We start from the raw sequence: 18627 nt of genomic DNA on the forward strand, positions 1-18627 counted from the left end.
GTTTTCAACATTTTCTCGCATGGGAGAACCATCTTCCATCCTCTTGAAACTCCTCATCACAGATTTATGATTTCTTACTGAGTTCAACTAAAATCTTAATTTTCCTTCTCCGATTGTTTCATTTGAAAGATTTTAAAAAGTCTGAAGTATCCAGCGTTTCACAGGAAGGGAACAAAAATGGGGAGAGAAGTCAAAAATGAATAAATACACACTCACACATAAAACTAATAAAGTCTCACACGACAACCCTGAGACGACTTCTACCTTCTTGAATGTTCAGTTTTTGTTGAAACTCTTATAGAAAAGTGTTGATTGAACTTTCACAATTTCTCTCTTCTCTGCTCTCATGTGAGTTTAACATTTGTACTCGAGTACACAGAGTGTCCATCCCCTCATCCCTACTGCCCTGCACTGTTTTTTTTAATTTATTATTTTTTTTCATTTATCAAGAAAATAAATAATGAAAAGAAGATAAAAATAAGAAATGCAGACATGCATCCAGCCAATACCCCACCACCCCACCCCACTGGGCCCTTTTGGCCCCCTCTGGCCAAGGCACATTTATTTGTACAGCACCTTTTGTGTGCAAGGCAATTCAAAGTGTTTTAAATATACAAACAATAACAATAAAGAACAAATGGTAAAAACAATAAGACCAAAAGTAGATGGCAAAAACAATAATAGCAAGCAAGCTGCCAAAATGACACAGAATAAAAACAAATAAACAAGACATACAAATTAAACCAAGAAATAAATGTGATTTAAGAGAAAATTAATTAAAAGTAATGTAATACAGCTGGGTCTTTAGCTTAGACTTAAAAGTAGACAGCATAGTCTCCAGCCTTGGCTCAGCTGGCACTTTGTTCCACCTTTGGGCAGCATCGAAGCCAAAAGCAGCTTCGCCGTGTTTGGTTTTGACTCTGGGAGCAGCCAGTACTCCAGAACCAGCCGACCTGAGAGGTCTGGAGGGTTCTGTACTGAGTCAGGAGATCTGACAAGTGTTTTGGACGTGCACCATTCACTGATTTATGGACAAGCAAGCAAATTCTAAAGTTGGTTCTGTGAGAAGTTGGCAATGCAGTGATCCGAGAACTGGAGTAATGTGCTGAGCTTTTTTTGGTCCTGGTTATCACCCTGGCAGCAGCATTCTGGATCAGCCGAAGCTGTCTGATCGCTGATTTAGACCTGTAAACAGCCCATCGCAGTGATCCATCATCCATCATCCGTCATCTGCGGCCCTGCTTGCAGTGCTTTTACACTGAGAATTGACTTCTCAGGATCATCTGAGGCATCTGATAGCCAGCAGTTAAACTTTCAGATGTTTGTACATTAATATATATCTCTATATAACACAATATTATTCATAGCAGGGCGTTTTATACATCTTTAACAGTTTTATCCTCTGTGGCGCAGCCCCAGGTTTTTTCTCCTAGATGACAAACACTTCAGACAGCTGTTCAGCTTGAGGACCAGTCCAAATGTTTTAAAGGGACCACGTGTTATTTTCTCTGGACTCTCCCTTTAAACTGTCGCAGAAACTCAACAAGCGAGCCCCGCCGTGCATTCTCAGCGCACCGCCGCCAGATGTCGCTCTTCCCCAAGCCGAGGCGAGCACGCCGTGAGTAAAGTCTGTGATAAATACCCGCAGAAACAGGGCTTGGTTCTGTCAGACTTCATCCACATAAAATCCCAGGCTGCCATTGGAGAGCCCGTCGGCAAGAGCGAGCAGGACGCAGACGCAGGAGATATCGCAGGAAGCCTCCGACGGACGCAGTGTCAATCACCTCAGCTGATGTAACCGGACAGCGATCGTTGGGAGTCAGTTCATTTTTACAACAGCAACTTCGCCACACACACGCAAAAAAAAGAGGGAGACAAAAGGAGGCGAGAAAATGGGACATACCGCAATACCTATATTGATGGCTGTGTTGTCCTGCTGCGTGCGGGGAAACGTCGAGGTAAGAGCGGCACGATCCGGATCATTTGGAGCGATGGCGCATTGTGATTTTTTTGTGTGTTTCCTTGTGAATCTTTGGGACAAAATGCTGTATTTTAATTCTCTGTGTAATTTTAGTTTGACTTCGTGACGACATTATCACACACGCCACGCACACAGTCGCCTCTATCTCCATATTGCTGACACGCACCCTTATCTGGGCCAGGTTTCATTTGCGAGATGCATCCTCGAGCACCGTCCCGTGTCAACAAGAGTGATGACACACGAGCGTCCGCGCAAAACGCAGTGATGGGGAAGGGATTTGAAATGCAAATGCGGCGATGGTCAGATGGAAGCTCACGCAAACACAGGGAGAGCTCCCGTGAAGATGTGGTTTCGGCTCGCTGCGTCAAGTCTGGGCCTGGAAAATGTTCTGTAGGCCCTTCTGCTCTGACAGCAAATCCCATCTCGTTGCATCCCATCTGGCCTTGTCAGAGGGAGAAATCAGCTTCCATCCATCCTTTTTTTTTTTTTTTTTTTTTTGTTAGAGGAGTGGTGCAGCTCTTAAGCTCTCATGCATATTCAATTGCTGCTCTGTGGCACATTTGGTCCCCATGAAGGAACACTGCACAGATAATAAAACAAGCAGAGAGAGTCACTGTCATTGTCAGATCTCACACAGAGCGTCTATTTCCAAACGCGAGGCCTTGTGATGAAGAAGCTGTTCATCCGAGAGGGCACGACTTTGTTCTATCATTGGACATGCGGCGCCTGAGTGTGATACAGAGTGTACTAATGAGAGACACAGGGTCATCTCTTATTGGCATGTGTCTCCGTCAATAGGTGAGAGAGGAGATGGTGGAAGCCTCTCGCAGAGAGCGACAGATCAATGGGCCACCAGCTGCTCCCCACCTTCCAGCCTCCAGCAGCAGACACACAGTTTGATGGACTCGACCTTTAGTTCTCAATACCTTTTCAGTCATCCATCATCTGCGTTAGAACCGAGGCAGGTTGGAGCAGAGTGGTGGTGGAGGTGCGTGTGAATGTGGAGGAGGAGGAGGAGGTGGGGGTGAGGGGGATGAGTCATGATGTCCCAGCTGGAGCTGTGGCTCAGGTCAAACGTCCTTCACTTCTCCACCTGGAAGCGATGAGCGACCGGGTACGGTATCAGTGCTTCAGGGTCTCCCCCGAGCTCCTAAGAGGATTTGTGAGATGTTTATTTATTAGCCATCTTCCACAGCGAGTCTCGAACAGTCACATAAAGCCTCTCCTTTCATTGTGAAATAATTTCACTTCTCTAAGAGCCTTAGTGGGATTACTGCTATGCTGAGGAACAGGCTTTAGCTTCATACAAGCAGACCTGCCCATGAAGGTTTAGGCTGAAGATTACGCTGTGAGAGGGTTGGCTGGCTGGATTACACTGTGGTATTAGTCTTAATAAAACTGTCAGCTTCCCTTAATTTACTCAACATCCATTCAGCCAAGATGTGCGAGTTGGACAAATTTGTTTTGATCTCTCTTTTGTGGCGTAATATTGAAATTTGTTAGTGCATCGGACTGTAATCACAGTTGTAAATTTAATTTTCCCCGACACTGTTCTGGATTAGTGAGGCCTCAGCGGTTTCTTTTTTTTAGCTGAAATACAAATTCAGCATCATCCCGTGTTGTTGCTGCGATTGGACGGACACATTGATGCCAGGTTGTCACGCATGTCAAGTAGAGGAACGGCTTCCCAGGTGTCTCGGCCTCGACAGCACTCACCTGTGGCAGCGCGCGAAGCGTTCAGCTAATTGACACGCCGAACAAAAGCGTCGTGCATGAGGAGGTGACGGAAGCAGCCACCTTCATGGTAGACTTACATCAGGTAGTCTGACATTCGTGGAGCAGAAAATGGATTCTTAATCTTTGACACTTATCATAACATATACTGTGAGATTTGTCAGCTGTTGAAGATTTTGACGTACAATTTATACTGACTCAGCGATCCATTGAACATATTTGTCCCTTGTAGGTCAGTCACAGTCTCCTTTACCTGGTAATTCTGAGGTTGTCGGTTTCCTGACTTTTTTAAAGTGAATTCAACTTTTAAAATGTACAGAGTGCCGAACAAATATGTTTTCTCACATCATGGAGAATAATTACTGTAGGTCAGGGCGTCTCTGCAGCACTACAGTATTTCATTATAATGCTGTGTTGTCACACATTTGACCTTTTTTAAGAAGAAATTGCAACTTCTTCCAATTCGACTGTTGCACTTAGCCATATTGCGATCTTGACCATTTTGCAATTACATGTGCAACCTTACACAACATACCTCACAGTAGTAGTGTTGTCACGAAACAGGATCGATACGATACCTTAAAAAATATAAATTTTCGATAACATGGGGAGAAACTGGAACAACATTCAGGGCATAAGAGTTTTTTTTATTTTTATTAACTCATTAGAAATGCATTCTAAAACCTACAGCTTTGTTTGAAAACACCTCCTAAAACCTGAGGGTTTTCTGAAAGACGCTCACTAAAACATTTATTTCTCAGCCTCTAATTGGAAATGATTGCCTTTGTTCTAATGTTCATTAACAAATTACAATGCATGTCTTGAGTCACGTCTTGAAAGTGAAAACATCGTCCATCAATCAAACATGCTCACGTCGCATCAGGCTCTAAAGGGAGAAACACGTTGTACTCGCTCTTAATGGGTTAAAAGATAAATATAATATGAATATAAACAAGTGTGTAAATATAACAAGGCTTGTGTATTGAATGTTAAGAACAACAGCATCTGAGTTAATTCACTTCTTGAGGAGGTGGGAACTACAGCGGTACAGATGTCCAGCTGAGAGAGGAGAGTGAATAAATACAGCTAGTACTGAAAAATAAGATCCTCCATCCTATCCAGAATGTTCATATTTGACCATTATTTTCTCGATTTGTTGTTTATAAAGTGTCAGGACATTGAAAAAATGCAGTTTCCTAAAGCTGAAGTTGACAACTTTAGTCCAGTTATCAAGTTTATTAACAAAAAAATGGTAAGAAAACTTCCAAATATTCACATTCTAGAAAGTACAACCAGTGAAAACACTTCAATGACTGTCTGATTATCAAAATGTTGCCATTTAGTTCTCTTTCAATCAACTAACTGCTCAACCAACTAATTGTTACAGAAATAAAAGTATATACATCTAATTATAGAGGTCATTGATTTGCAACATAGTCTCATGAAGCCAGAGATATTAAAGAAACCGAAACTGCTGCAGAAATGATCAGCACAATCTCATATCATCCTTTGGTATCTTGTCATGCTCTTTAAGGTCACACAGATATCTGGATACTGACTCACACAGAGCCAGACTGCAGCCATGAGCTCGGTTTTTGCCATAACAAAACCCACGGGAGAATCTGATTCAAGGAGAGCAACCACATGATTGCTGCGGTTGTGTGCAGCCATATTTGATAAAAGGATGACTAGGGACGACAGGTATGCTCAGCTTTAGTCGACCAGGTCTGTATTTATCAAGATAAATGACTGCAGTGTAAACCTGAGCACTATAGTCCCAATAAGCTGCAGGAGAACAGCCGTGGCACACCCAGAAACCAACGTACTCTATGTACAGGTTTCAGGAAGTACAGGATGTCTGGGCAGGCACGAAGCGTAAAGGGAGGAACGGGGAGGGAGAGAGTAGGGGAGGAAAGAGTAGAAAGCACATTTTAGTATGGCTGAAGATTAAATGAAAATGGTGAGTCACAAAGTCTCTGCGTAACCCCCACCCACCTCCACCACCCCACCCCACCCCACCTCCACCACCAACAGCAATTTCAGGCCTCGTGCTGGAACACAGCCATACAGATTCATGCACCTCCCACCCCCATCTGCCTCTCAATGCAGCAACACAAGAGGATTTGTTTTATAAAAAAATAAAACAAGAAAAAAAAAAGATGAGGACAACCAGATCTCTCTCACACACAAACACAAACACACACACACGTACGCACACACTGCTCCACACTCACTTAATTAATTTTAGAGCCAAGAGATAATCGGGTTCCTCTAATGGATGCCTGTGTGCTCGCTATTCTCTACTATATCCGTGTGCCAGTGGGCATAAAACGCACCGTTTTATTGTATCACATGTTTCCCCCCCTGTTCTCTGTATCTCGCTTCCTTTCCAAGGTTTTCAAGTGCAACACACACACACACACAGGACGTGGATTAAATCCTGCAAAGTCATTGTGAAACGAGAGCTGTACCGGAGGAAAACAGTGCTGTAAACGCGCCTGAGCGATTGAGCTAGAGGTGACAGGCTAATGAGTGATACTAATGCGCCCTTTCGGCCATTCTGCGCCCTGCGTGCCCCGTGTTGTTGTGCGATTCGCGGGGTTATTGAGTCGGGTTTCATTTCCTCTCTCGCTGCCAGTCGTTTCGAGTGTCTGGAGTGGAAATGAAGAAAATATACATTTGTGTTTGTGTCTCCGGCGGGCATGGAGTCTGTCCAGACTTTCTGCTGAAATTAAATTGACATTAATTGCACATTTGCGCGGCGTCCTCCCCATAGGTTCAGGGACGCTCTGTCAAAATGCTGGTTTAAGATGCTTCAATCTTGTCTTCTGGCCTCTCTGAAACACTGTGAGTGATGTGTCTCAGTTGGAAAGAGGAGTAATTCCCACATCAGAGTTTAATAATGTTTGCTTGCAGGGCTCATCACTTTATGTCCTCTCTATAGCCCGTCATGCATAACCCAGTGCACTACATTTGATGAGTTAATTTCTTTGACTTCCCTGACGGCTGTTTCTTAGGAATAACATTACTTCACCTTTCATCATCCGCTCGCTTGAGTGTCAGATACAACATATGTGCAGATTCATGGAGCTCTTGCGGATGAAATTTGATTGCTTGCGCCTGCCTGTAAAAGGCTCATATGGGACTGTGTGGTAGAGATGCGTGCACGCGTCTCCAGCGTGTGTTTGCACGTGTCATGTCCAGTGTCACCTAGAGGGCTCGAGGTACCAGAATAGCCGTCCTGATCGCATCCAGCTGTGGATCCTCTCCAGAGTCTTGCAGGCCAGAGATATCAGTAAGCCTAATGGGTTGGATTTCTGCAGGGAAAAGTTGAAGCATGATGTTTGGTCCTGCTGCAGCCAGTGGGAGGTTTCAGAGGAGCCCCCGCTCATGGAAAAAAAAAAACATCTGCAGTGTGGTGATAACACTTGTCGTCCATGTTCAGGAGGGAAAGAGAGAGAAAACAGATTGCTGGTGGAGGGAGAGAGAGAGAGGGAGCGGGGGATTGCCCTGGCACGGCGGACAATTTGAGAAAGGGCGAAGGAGGAGAGAGAGTGTAAGTGATGTAGAGCATGTAGGATGTTATGTGGGTTGCAGGGTGGAGTGCATGCTAATGGAGGGACCCAGCCCTATTGCTACTCAGCCCGAGCAGCTGGGAGAGCGCAGAGATCCATCTCTGTCATGTACATGTATTCACAGGTGGCCTTGAAATGAGACGGAGGGAGGGTGAGCAGAGGCAAAGAGAAACCCCGTGGCCAGAGCGGAGCGCTGACTTGTATGAAAGCAGGACTGCAAAATCTAATTTCCTTAACGGCCTTGGCTGCAGGGTTTGAGAGAGTGTGGGGTTGTCGGGTCCACTGAGACTGATCAGGCCCGTATTAACATTCTGCAGAAGAACATTGGGAGCTGTAATGGAGAGAAACGGATGTACTTTTTGGCACCTCCTTCATCAAAACACGCAGCTCGATCAGGAGGACTAAAAGCTCATTTCTAACACTTTAATCTAAAGGTGCGGCGGTACGGATTGATGGATGGAAATCACTCACAAACACACAATTAGGTCACATGCTTACGCTCGTAGATTACTCAGAAGTACACACACACACGCAGCACACACTTGCTGCTTTATAAAGATGGCACGCTGCAGAGGTTGCATCAATTATTGAAGGCCGTGGAAAGGTCTGGGCTCTCGCTTGTCGACAGGGCTTTGGCACTTGTCACGCACCCTCTCAACGCTCCGCCGCCAGTCCTCTCTCTCTTCATGCTACCTGGTTTTTATGTCTCCCCCCCCCCCCCACCCCACCCATCCTCTTCCTCCCTCCCCGCCCTCCAGGTCCACTCCACAGCCTCCCTCTTCAGAGCACAAAAGAAAATCCCCACGCCCGTCTCCTCCTTCGCCTCGGCCCCCCTCGTCCCTCCTCTCTGTCTCGGCCCCAGCCTCTTCTGTTCTCCCCCTGCCACATCCCAGAGGCACTCATTACCCCTCCCCTGCCCAGTCTCCCAGACGCTGCTCCTCCATCTGCCTCCGCTGCTTTCAGTGGCCAGTGACATCTTTTCACTTTCCTTGCAATTGTACCTGAATAATTCATGCTCCAAACTCGACCTTCATTGTGTTATTTTTTTATATCCTTTTTTTTATTTATTTTTTTCCATTCTTGATATTTTCAGACATCAGACTCTGCCTGTGTTTATTTGCATCTGCTGGCTCTCTTTTCTCAGTTCAGCTCACTGATGCACCCAAACAAATGTTTTAACATCAGATATTCTTCAGAGGCGGTGGAAAAAATACATTCCTAGACGCATTGTTGTTCTCTTTTATTAGATGTTGTCAGTAATCAAAAACGCAATTCTTGACTTTATGATCACCTGTAACAATTTTGTAGGAGCAGGTTGTACGTTCCTTAGGGCTGAATCAAATGAGTGGTGAAGCATAGCATACATAAACATGTGTCGTTACGGTACAAGGTTAGCTTTTTAGGTTACTTCTTGAGTTTTGGCAAGGATGGTGTGAGCAAAGATGATGATGAATCGGTTTATTTGATTATCGGTCATTACAAATGCAGGGTGTCTTAAAAGTAGCCAGAAGTCACACAGTGAGAAAAAATAATCATGTATAGAAATCTAAAATGTTCCTACGTCCAGACGTCCTCAATAAACATATATAATCTCTCTTTTTGTTTGGTACATTTCTCATTTTATGAGGCTCGTGTTGCGTAATTTGTCTGTTGGTTGTAGCCATTTTGTCTTAATGGATGCCATCAAATTATCTTTTAGGGATTTCCTACATTTCCCAGAATGCTTTTTGACGAATCCCAAGACAGATGGTGTGGTCCTGCTGCGTTCAGCTGTTTGTGTGCGCAGCAAAGTTATTTGATATTGAATGTCGGATATTCAGTGAGTGCTCTTTGGAAACATTTAATAAATTGTTTGGCATGACAAAGGAAGGCAGCGAGTCCTTGGATGTTTTTGTTAAAAACTGACTGAAATGATTAATCGATTACTAAAATAGAAGGCAATTAATTTTCTTTCAATCGTTGAAGCTCTAGTGTCAGAATGTTTCAGGATAGTATTGTATATTGAATGTACAGTTGCAGCAGAGGAGTCTCCAACATACTGTATCCTCCATTCCCCTGAGACAACATGTTCCCACAGCATTTGACTTGATGCTCTGTATTCAGAAACCCCAGTATAAAGTCTCCAAAGGCTGCATGCAGTTGAATCTGCTTCTATTTTATACAATAAATGTACACAGCTGGTGTGCCCGCTGTAAACAACCAGGTTGGTGGAGCTATAGATAACAAGTAGACTCGGGTGCTGCTGCGACCACTGTTAATCATAAACAATAAGATTCGGTGGGTGATGGGGAGAAACAAGTAGTTCTTCATTCTTTTCTCATCTTGGGCTCACCATGCTCGCCAAGGCCAAGCTGTGCTGGTTAACAGCCAATACTCAACCAAGCTCGGCTGACAAATAGGGCACTTCGCATGAGTCCAGCGGTGGCTTGGAAAAGGAACGTAATAAGAGCACAAAGCATAAATGGAGGTCCCAGGCCCCGGTGAGGGGTCTTTTGTACAGATTGTCTCAATGATTAAACCATTTTCCCTTCAGTTGGACAGTCTGTGGAGACTTTATGGCCTGAGGAAATGAGATAACGCTAATATTTAATCTACTGAGTGATTCTGCAGCACAGACTGGCAGCCTGCACAGCCAGCACACATTATCTCAGCAGAGTGGCCCGGTCTAGAATAACACTGAGACGGCTAAAGCAAGACAGGACATGTCAGCCTGACCTGATCTCAGTTATTATTTTTTCTCTGTGTATTTGCGGAAGTGTAAGTGTGCTTTCTAGTGCTGCTGGAAATGTAAAGGGATTGTGTTGAATCTGATGCATACAAACACGAGCTTTTGGATACGAAGGTCGATAAGAAATAACTTAAGGTTGTTAAAACGAAACATTGCAGTGCCTTTAAGATCAGCTTTTGTTAAAAACACAGACTAGAGCAGCAGTTTCACCACCTTGCTACCCAAGTTAACTGAAGGTGAGGTGATTTATCACATGCTTCGCGACTGACAAACAGATTATTCCGATTTGTACACATCCCCCTTTTGTAACTGTGCGTATGAGAGTACTTGAAGGAAGTGTTTGGATGACTGTTGAAGAAGATTTATAGCAAAACGGAAAGATGATCAGTTGTGTTGTAACATGCAGGCTGTTTGGCCCTGAAGCAGACGAATCAGTGGGACATGTGACGAATCGTTAAGTCAGCTACTGATTCACCACACTGAGATTTACCAAGGGCAGCTCCTGAGCAGGAGTGGGATCATTAAAAAGAAACAACATAATACTGTCGCTGACAGTGTAGTAATCAATTATATTAACTATATATACTTTTTTTTTGTTGCTGTTACTAACAACCTTTTTCTTATTTTTTTTTTTCATGTCACATTTTCTCAGATCCCGAATACTTTAAATTGTGGGACCATTTAAATCTGTATAATCATCCTTGTGATTTTGTCGGCCATGTCTGTCCATCCTAGGAGAGGGACTCTTCTCTGTGGCTCTTCCTCAGATTTCTTCCTCTTCTTCCCCCTCTGCTACAAGGTTTCTTTTTCTGGGGAGTTTTTACTTACTCAAATCAAGGCTCTTCGGACAGACTGTAAAGCCCACTGAGGCAATGTGATTGTGATTTTAGGCTACATGAATAAAATAGACTTGACTTGACCAGCAGTCCAAGATATTTGATTTTTAAGAAACATAGGAAAAATATTGCAAATCTTCGCAATTGAGGAGGTAAAATAATTAATTTTGTTTGATAAATCGCTTATAGTATTATTGGTGATCAAAATAGTTGACTAATCATTGAGTTATACTGTAATAATGTTGTTTTCATGTTTAATTTTTAGATCATATATTAGATTACATTTTTTTGTAGCACAAATACTAGTGCCAAGTGTTCGCCTGCTGGCCGAAGGTCAAATACCACCAGGATGTTGTTGTTATTGTTGTTGCCATTGCTGTTTATATTCAGATGATTATTAAATGTAATTGTTGTTTTGTTGTCAGATTTCTTCAATATAATGAGGGACATGTTTAAGTTTTTGCCCAACTCAGGAGGGCCCAGTAGAGCATCAGTGACTTAAGAAACTTGCGATTTTTGGCTGTTAAGCTTCCATGTCTTCTTTCAGACGAGTAAAAATGAAAACGTCCAAAATACACATTTAAGTGTTTATTTTATGTATGCAAATTAGCACATATTTAATTAGACAATGCATATTTTAAGCACAAAAACCACAGAAATAGTCGTCTTCATGGAGGCGATCAACAGAGAAGTTTCATGCAGATTAGTTTCTATTTCAGTTATTTCTAGTTGGGTTTTTTTGCCCTTTTCACCTGTAGTGTCTTGCATCCAACAGACTGCACGGAGGAAAGCTAACCAACCGTTAAGCCGGCGATCAGCGACTTGCCGGGGACAGAAAGTCGAACGAACATGTGGGGACTCTTTCATGTGAGAAAGAGAGAGAGTGAGGCGGACTGATAACAAGCAGGAGAGAGAGAGAGACACTGAGTGACATGCTTGAAATTCTGTGGGGAACCAGTTGCTACGGTAACAGGGAAGGTAGCCGGCTCCTGTGGGTGGTGTTACCATGGTAACCACCCTCGGTGGCCAAGTGATGCTGAGAGGGAGATCGTGGAGGAGAGGGCTTTAAAAAAAAAAATGTGTGTTTACGGGTTGGATGGGAGGAAGTGAGACGGATGAAGAGGACGAGGAGTGAGTGGAAGCTGATGTTAAATGTGAGAGAGCGACACTAGCCGCGCAGCGCACGGTTTCCTCGAGTGTGTCCGTAGCCAAACTTCAGGTTTTTGCGTTTGCTTTGTACGAGCGGCAGGCTGGTCCCAGTGGTCCTCCCAGCGTTAGCTGTTTATCCTGCTGTTCATTAACGCAGCACATGAACAGTAGGCCAAAGATGCTGTGCAGGGCACGATGAGAAACCTGGGAAGAGGTCGTCCCCTCAATATGTCTTTGCAGCTTGTTGGGCTGAAACTGTCCATGCTGGGCTCTTTTATCAGCGGTGGTGTACACTCTGACCTCTCACTGGGAGTTAAAGAGCAGCCTGCTCACACTGTGGTGATACCACATGCCTCTGAATTAAACATGTTGTGAAGTTAACTGTTGTATACCTCCCCTTATACTTAATGTGGTGTGTAATGTAGCTGGTACAGATCCGCCACTAATAAAAACATCAGATCACTTTTAGCTTTCTGGTTACACCCCCACCTCAACAAATATATAATAATGGTAATAATACACAACCACACAGCACTCAGCCCCTGCCTCATGTTCTCCTCGTGAGGCTCACACAACATATACATATATAACCTCAAAGCCTCATTTCCATAAGATGCATCTGCTAGACAGGCTCCCAGGAGGGCTGGCACAATGTGATCAGAATTGTATATGTGCATAAATAAGAGACAGGAGGAAAGAGATATATGAATCTTTTAACCCCCATCTCCCTCCACTACTTGATTTATCACTCTGCTGCTGCATGTGTATGTTCAGTTCAGCGCGGTTTTATTTATTGTACGTGCTTCGATCACAAAGAACAAGACAGCAGAAACAAGACAGAGGATGTCATTAGTTTATCAGTTGCCCATTTACATATTTGTGCTATTAAAGCGCAGAAAGCACCAGAGATCATACGTCATGTGGATGAAGTGAATCCATGCCCCAAAGGACTCGTCATTTCCTGACGAGAATATTAATTTGACAGATGATTTAAAATTTAACTTATAGTTTTCAGTTTCAAGCGATTCAGGATGCTGTTAGCTTCAAGAAAAGCACTGCAGACAGATCTGTAGAGGATTCCCGCACCAACTATCTGCAATATTCAAAAAGTGCACAAAGTGACAGGAAAGTAAAAACTAGAGCCGGGGAGGAGAGCAGTGACACGCGGATCCAAAAGAGAAAAGACTTCAGTGCAGATCGACTGCGAAGACAAAGGCAGCGCGAGGGGCTGGAGAGGCAGCAGAGGCCCGGGGTGCGAGATGAGAAGGAAGCGAGAGGAAGTGTCAGATCTTATTGATGCCGGCTGCCTGCTGTTTGTCGGTGGAGACCGTAGAGAGACAGTCTGTCCTTAAGTGGATCAATTATTACAGTCTTTTAACCTGTACATGCTCTCATTTAGGCCTTGAGATTGCCTTAATCTATTTAGAACATGCTCAAGGACATCGTGTTGTTGCCTTAACACCTCCAGTCTCGTCTCTGCACGCTCCCACTGTAATACAAAGTCATCATCTGTATATGTGTCTAAAATTGAAAATCTTGTTACTTCCTAATCTCCCTAACCTGCAGAAATCGGGATTTGTTTTCAGGGTGAATTGCCAGTTTCAGAGATTCATTTAGATGAGGATTGCTTTATTCATTACACTCAAAGCAGGCAAAAAAACATAGAATGCTGCTTGTATCTTATTGTGCTCTCAGGGTGATTATGATTTAATTGTGCATTTTCATTTCATTTCACTGAAATGTGCTGTTCAACTCATTATCACCAAGAGGTTTCGACCTACGTGGGAGAAAAAGGCAACAATAGCCTGCAGAAAATAATCTCAGTTGTGACGATGCACAAAACGCGCTTGCTAATAGAAATTTGAACCTTCGAGTGCCAGATATGACACCAGCCTTTTTGGATGTATTTACCATATAAATACAGACTTGGAGAGCTTGTTTGCGTTGTGTCAATCACAACCTGTCTGCAGAAAATCCCTGATTCAGTGGCAATTGTGTTGACATTAGGATGTTTCAGATGGACCTGCAGTACTCAAATCTCCGCTAAGCCTTTGATTCCTTAAATCCCCCGAGGTAGCTCTTCAGCTTGAAATCATATCTGCAGTCGCACAGAGTTTGGCATTAACATGTTGGCATTCCCATGTTGTGTTGCTTAACAGTCAAGGAGGTTCAGCGGTGTTACATAACAGGATAAATTCATCAACAGTGCGACCAGAAGACAAAATCATCTCAGTTTGAACACACAGAAGGAACTGGGAAGGAACAAGCAGGAGTCTGATGTTTTCAGACTCTGTTTTTCTGGCTGGCTTCATGAAACATTATTACACAGCTGTTTGTTTCCCACATATCTGCAGGAGGCGGTGGTGGAGTAGAGAGGATTGTGAAAATGACCAACCATGCTTGGTGTTTTTGTCTTTTCTTGACAGAAAATGTCATTATGCTGGGTGACTCAGATGAAGCATTTGTTGAAATGTGGGTGGAACAGAGAGGGCGACGTTCAGCCTACTCTGTGCAGCACAAGTATCACAATCACTCGTCTCATTCCGAATATTGCTTCATACAGCCTTTCCATAGAAATGGGAACACTACACATGAAATCAGTTTTACGTCCGTGGGAGTTTCCTGTTTTGTTCTCGTGATTGCGTTGGACAAGTTTTACCACGGATGCTGCTGAAAGGCAGGATGTTTTAAAAAAAAAAGAAAAGAAAAGAAAAGCTGACAGGAAACATGGCTGTAACAATATTGCCAGCACACTGGAAGTAAAATTCAGGTGTGTGCATTATTGAGTGTAATGCGAAGAGAGAACAGGATACGTGTGAACATGATATTGATGAGGAGTCATGGGAAAGGTGAAGACTCTCTTCCTGTCGCTTCTGTTGAGTCTAGGGCTGCAACCTATTACTTTCATTATCGATGAATCGGCCAATTAGTTTCTCAATTCGTTGATTAATCATTCAGCCTATGAGTACATCTGCAAATTGCTTCTTTTATCCTACTTTCAGTACAAATCCCAGAGCCTCATCATTTACTATCATAAATGACGAATAAAAGCAGCAAATCCTCACATTTCAGAAGCTGGAAGAGGCAAATATTTGACATTTTTGCTTGAAAAATGATGATTATCAGTTTTCAAAATAGTTGTCAATTAATTTTCTCTTTGAATGACTACTTGATTAATCTACTAAATGTTGCAGCTCTGCTCGAGTCTCATGGTTCTATCCTACATTAGGGAAATCCGTTTACAGCTAAGGTTACGCGATCCCAGGAGGAGATAGTGACCTTTTACAGAAGAGAGAAATCACTCTCTTTCCTATTCCCCTGCAGCTTCCTTTCAGAAGAGGCTTAAACCTTAAGAAAGGATATGCCACTCTGGTCTTCTATATACAGTCCCCAGTTGGCACAGCTCTGACTGACACTCCTAACTAACCACAATCACGAAATGGTTGGCACGGTCAGCCTCCAGATCTATGGAGTCTCTTGCAGTGATGCCATCTGACATGCTCTGTATTTTAAGCTATACTTGAAATTAAATCAAATATTGGGAGCTGGTTTTGGCTGCTGTTGCAGACCTAGATGAACCCTGGTGATTATGGGGCCATCTGCTCCCAGTGTGCCCAGCTGGAGGCTGGACCGCTGTAATCTGGACTGATGAGAGAGCCCGACTTAGGGAAGGTCGTGATGTTTGCAAATGCACAGCCAAAAGCCTCTGCCATAATGGTTGTCGAGCGAGTATTGAAACGAGGCATCAAGTTTAATATTCAATAAGTAACCCTATATGTGGTTTACAGTAGGAAGCTATAGAACAATACATAAAACACAATGCAGCATTTTCCGCTCTGGCCATCAGTCTCTGCTCAATAGAAAATTTATGGCTTCAATTAGCTGTTAGTCAGAGATGTATAATAATGAGCGTCAGTGTGCAGCGCTAACCTGCTCTATCCTCCTTTGTCCCCTCTGCATCATGAGAGCCTGGCAGACTAATGTTGCTACTCTCTAATAAGTACATGCCACACCAGGAAGAGGCCTGATGGAGCCTATGAATAATTAACCAACATGATTACAATGATGAATGCTCCCAAATCTATCTGGCCATTTAGCACTGGCCTGGGGAGGGAGGCCAAGCAGCAGAGTGTCGGGTATTGTGTGAAAGCTGTTAGAGAGGAAGAGGGAGACAACAACGCGAGGGATACCAAGGATAGGGTGGCTGGCTGGGGTGGATGGAGCTCAGCCTTGGGAGAAGGTGGAGGGAGGGGCCCCCGAGAGCAGGAAGACTCCCACTATTCAGCCATCTGTGCTGCAGAGAGGCACAAAGACAGGAACGCCTGTTTGTGTGCGCGTGTGTGTTTCAAACGTGCATGGGTTGTGCATCGATGAGGCCTATTTGTACGTGGGTGTGTTCTCTACATGAGTGATGGAAATTTGCCACTCCGCAATGTTAGAGCAGCCCTACTTAACCATGCAGGCTTTTCACACCAGACATGACAAAGCTTGTTGTTTGCACAGGATCGAGCAAGCTGCAGATAGCTTTATTACATGTTTCACCAACATAACCTAATGGGAATTCTGGGTATTTAATGACTTGATGTTTGTAAACTCTCGCAACCCTTGTGGTATTGTGGTATTGCAACCATACATTGTCCTATAAATAATAATTCAAGTGCCACTGATATAATGATAAAATAATAGCATAATCGTGTAAGTACACCGTTTCACTGAGCACTGAATTCTTAAAGGGGCAATATGTAAGAATTGGCGTCCTACCAAATTCAAAACAAATTGGTGGGAGCATATCCAGAATAACCACTAACTGCTGCTATCTGTAGCTAGCATTAGCTACATCATTAGCTCGTTAGCTAACTTAGCCGTGCATCTATCAGTCCAGGCTGGGAGCACAAATTATCAGGCATGTGTTAGTGTCCTAGCACAGGAGCTTTGGGCCGAGGCTAGCTGGTTAGCATGCCAACTTTCAGTCGATATGTCTGCAACACATTACATAGACGTCAACATTTCTTCATATTCTGTCAAAGATTTAACTAAATGTTTAATGTTTTCAAGCAAAATTATCACATATTGCACCTTTTAATATTCAGACATTGGAACTGAAATGTAACAAGTCTGTTAAGCCTTGGTTAACACACATGTAAACACAATGAGCAAACATGTTCAAGGTTGAAGGTATCTTTATTATCCCAAAAGGAACATTTGTTGGACAGCCAACAGTAATCACATTACAATCCGGCAACAATAAAGAAAAACACACAAAAAAAAATACAACAGTAAATACAAAGAAAACATAATCATCAAATCATATCATAACATATTAAGAAGGCCACTGAAAAGGCCAATGGCAGCACAGACAAATGAGTTCTTGAGTCTATTGGTCCTGCATCTTGGCCAAATGTATCTGTGGCCAGATGGAAGCAAACTCTTTGGACAGTGGGTGGCTGAGATCAGCCAAGACTTACTTGGCCTTCTTCAAAGTCCTCACCTTGTACCCTGCAGTCTTTATCTGTTTTTGAGGGTAAGTGATCTGCACCAGCAGAAAAGAGAGAATATGAGTACGGGTGTGACAAAACAAGAATAAAACATTTTCAGTATTGTCGACATTACAACTCCGAACCTTATTGAATAAACATGCGCTGATGTGCTGTCTCGTACACAGTGTCAACACGAAACTCAAGCTTGCTAGCTTGTCATCAGTTACATTGGCAAGATATTTGTACTGTTGCCCAAACAGCCTGCTCAACAGCCTGAACATTAATCATGAGCGATGTATCCTAAAGATGATGACATAAGATTTGTCCATACACCACGCAGAAGAAAGTAAACGTGCCTGCTGTAATTTCATAATTCTAATTCCTATTCTCTGACATATGTTACTCAACATTTTGTCAAGCCTCAGTATAATAGACAAAATTAGGATAAATTGTGGAATTTTACAAGTTGTTTTGTGTTTGTGATGTATGGTTGTTCAATTTGATCGTCACTACATGGTGTATTTTGGTTCGATTGGATATCCCAGATCCCTCTTGCTAAGAAGGGATTAGCTCCTCAGGGGTCTGTTGTCTCGAGTTAATTATCAGGTGTCAAGCAAGCTGCATGTAATAGACCTCTGGCCAGACAGCCTGTGTTTATGTGTTAGGCAGTGTATTTGCAGGTTTACAGGTGCAATATGTAAGAATTTGAGTTGAAAACCTTCACAAAATGTACTAAAATTATCTAACGAATGTGAAGCAATTTAGCGTTGCAGAGATATCTACAGAAGTTAGCATGCTAACCAGCTAGCCCTGGCCTATCCTGGTGTATCCAGCTCCTGTGCTAGCAGTGTGAACAGCAACACTCCGAGCTCCCAGTCCAAGCTAACTGAGCAAACTAGCTGACTGCAGCTACATTTAGCAGCAGTTAGCGGTTACTCTGGTGATACCACCACCCCCCCCCACACACACACACAATTTTTGACACCGACATATTGCACCTTTTTAAGTTGATTTATAGAGCACGACAAAATACGTACCCAAGGGCCTCACACAACATATTCACACATATACCTAACAAATACATTTGCACACATATACCACTATAGAACGGTTTTCATGGAGAAACATGAAATGCTAAAAAAAAAAA

At 43.3% G+C, this 18627-nt stretch overlaps 1 protein-coding gene across 2 annotated transcripts in view; it reads left to right on the forward strand.

The window, feature by feature from the left end:
• The first annotated feature begins 1657 nt into the window (after nucleotides 1–1657).
• Nucleotides 1658–18627, forward strand: part of aplp1 (amyloid beta (A4) precursor-like protein 1) — a 40763-nt gene continuing 23793 nt past the window's right edge. For both annotated transcript variants that reach the window (XM_084357713.1, XM_084357714.1), the window contains exon 1: nucleotides 1658–1958. In XM_084357713.1, coding sequence (XP_084213839.1) covers nucleotides 1893–1958 — 66 coding nt within the window. In that variant the 5' untranslated portion in view covers nucleotides 1658–1892. The remainder of the gene's footprint in view (nucleotides 1959–18627) is intronic.

This window comes from Pagrus pagrus, assembly GCF_965226575.1.
Source record: "Pagrus pagrus genome assembly, chromosome: 7".
Lineage (NCBI taxonomy): Eukaryota > Metazoa > Chordata > Actinopteri > Spariformes > Sparidae > Pagrus > Pagrus pagrus.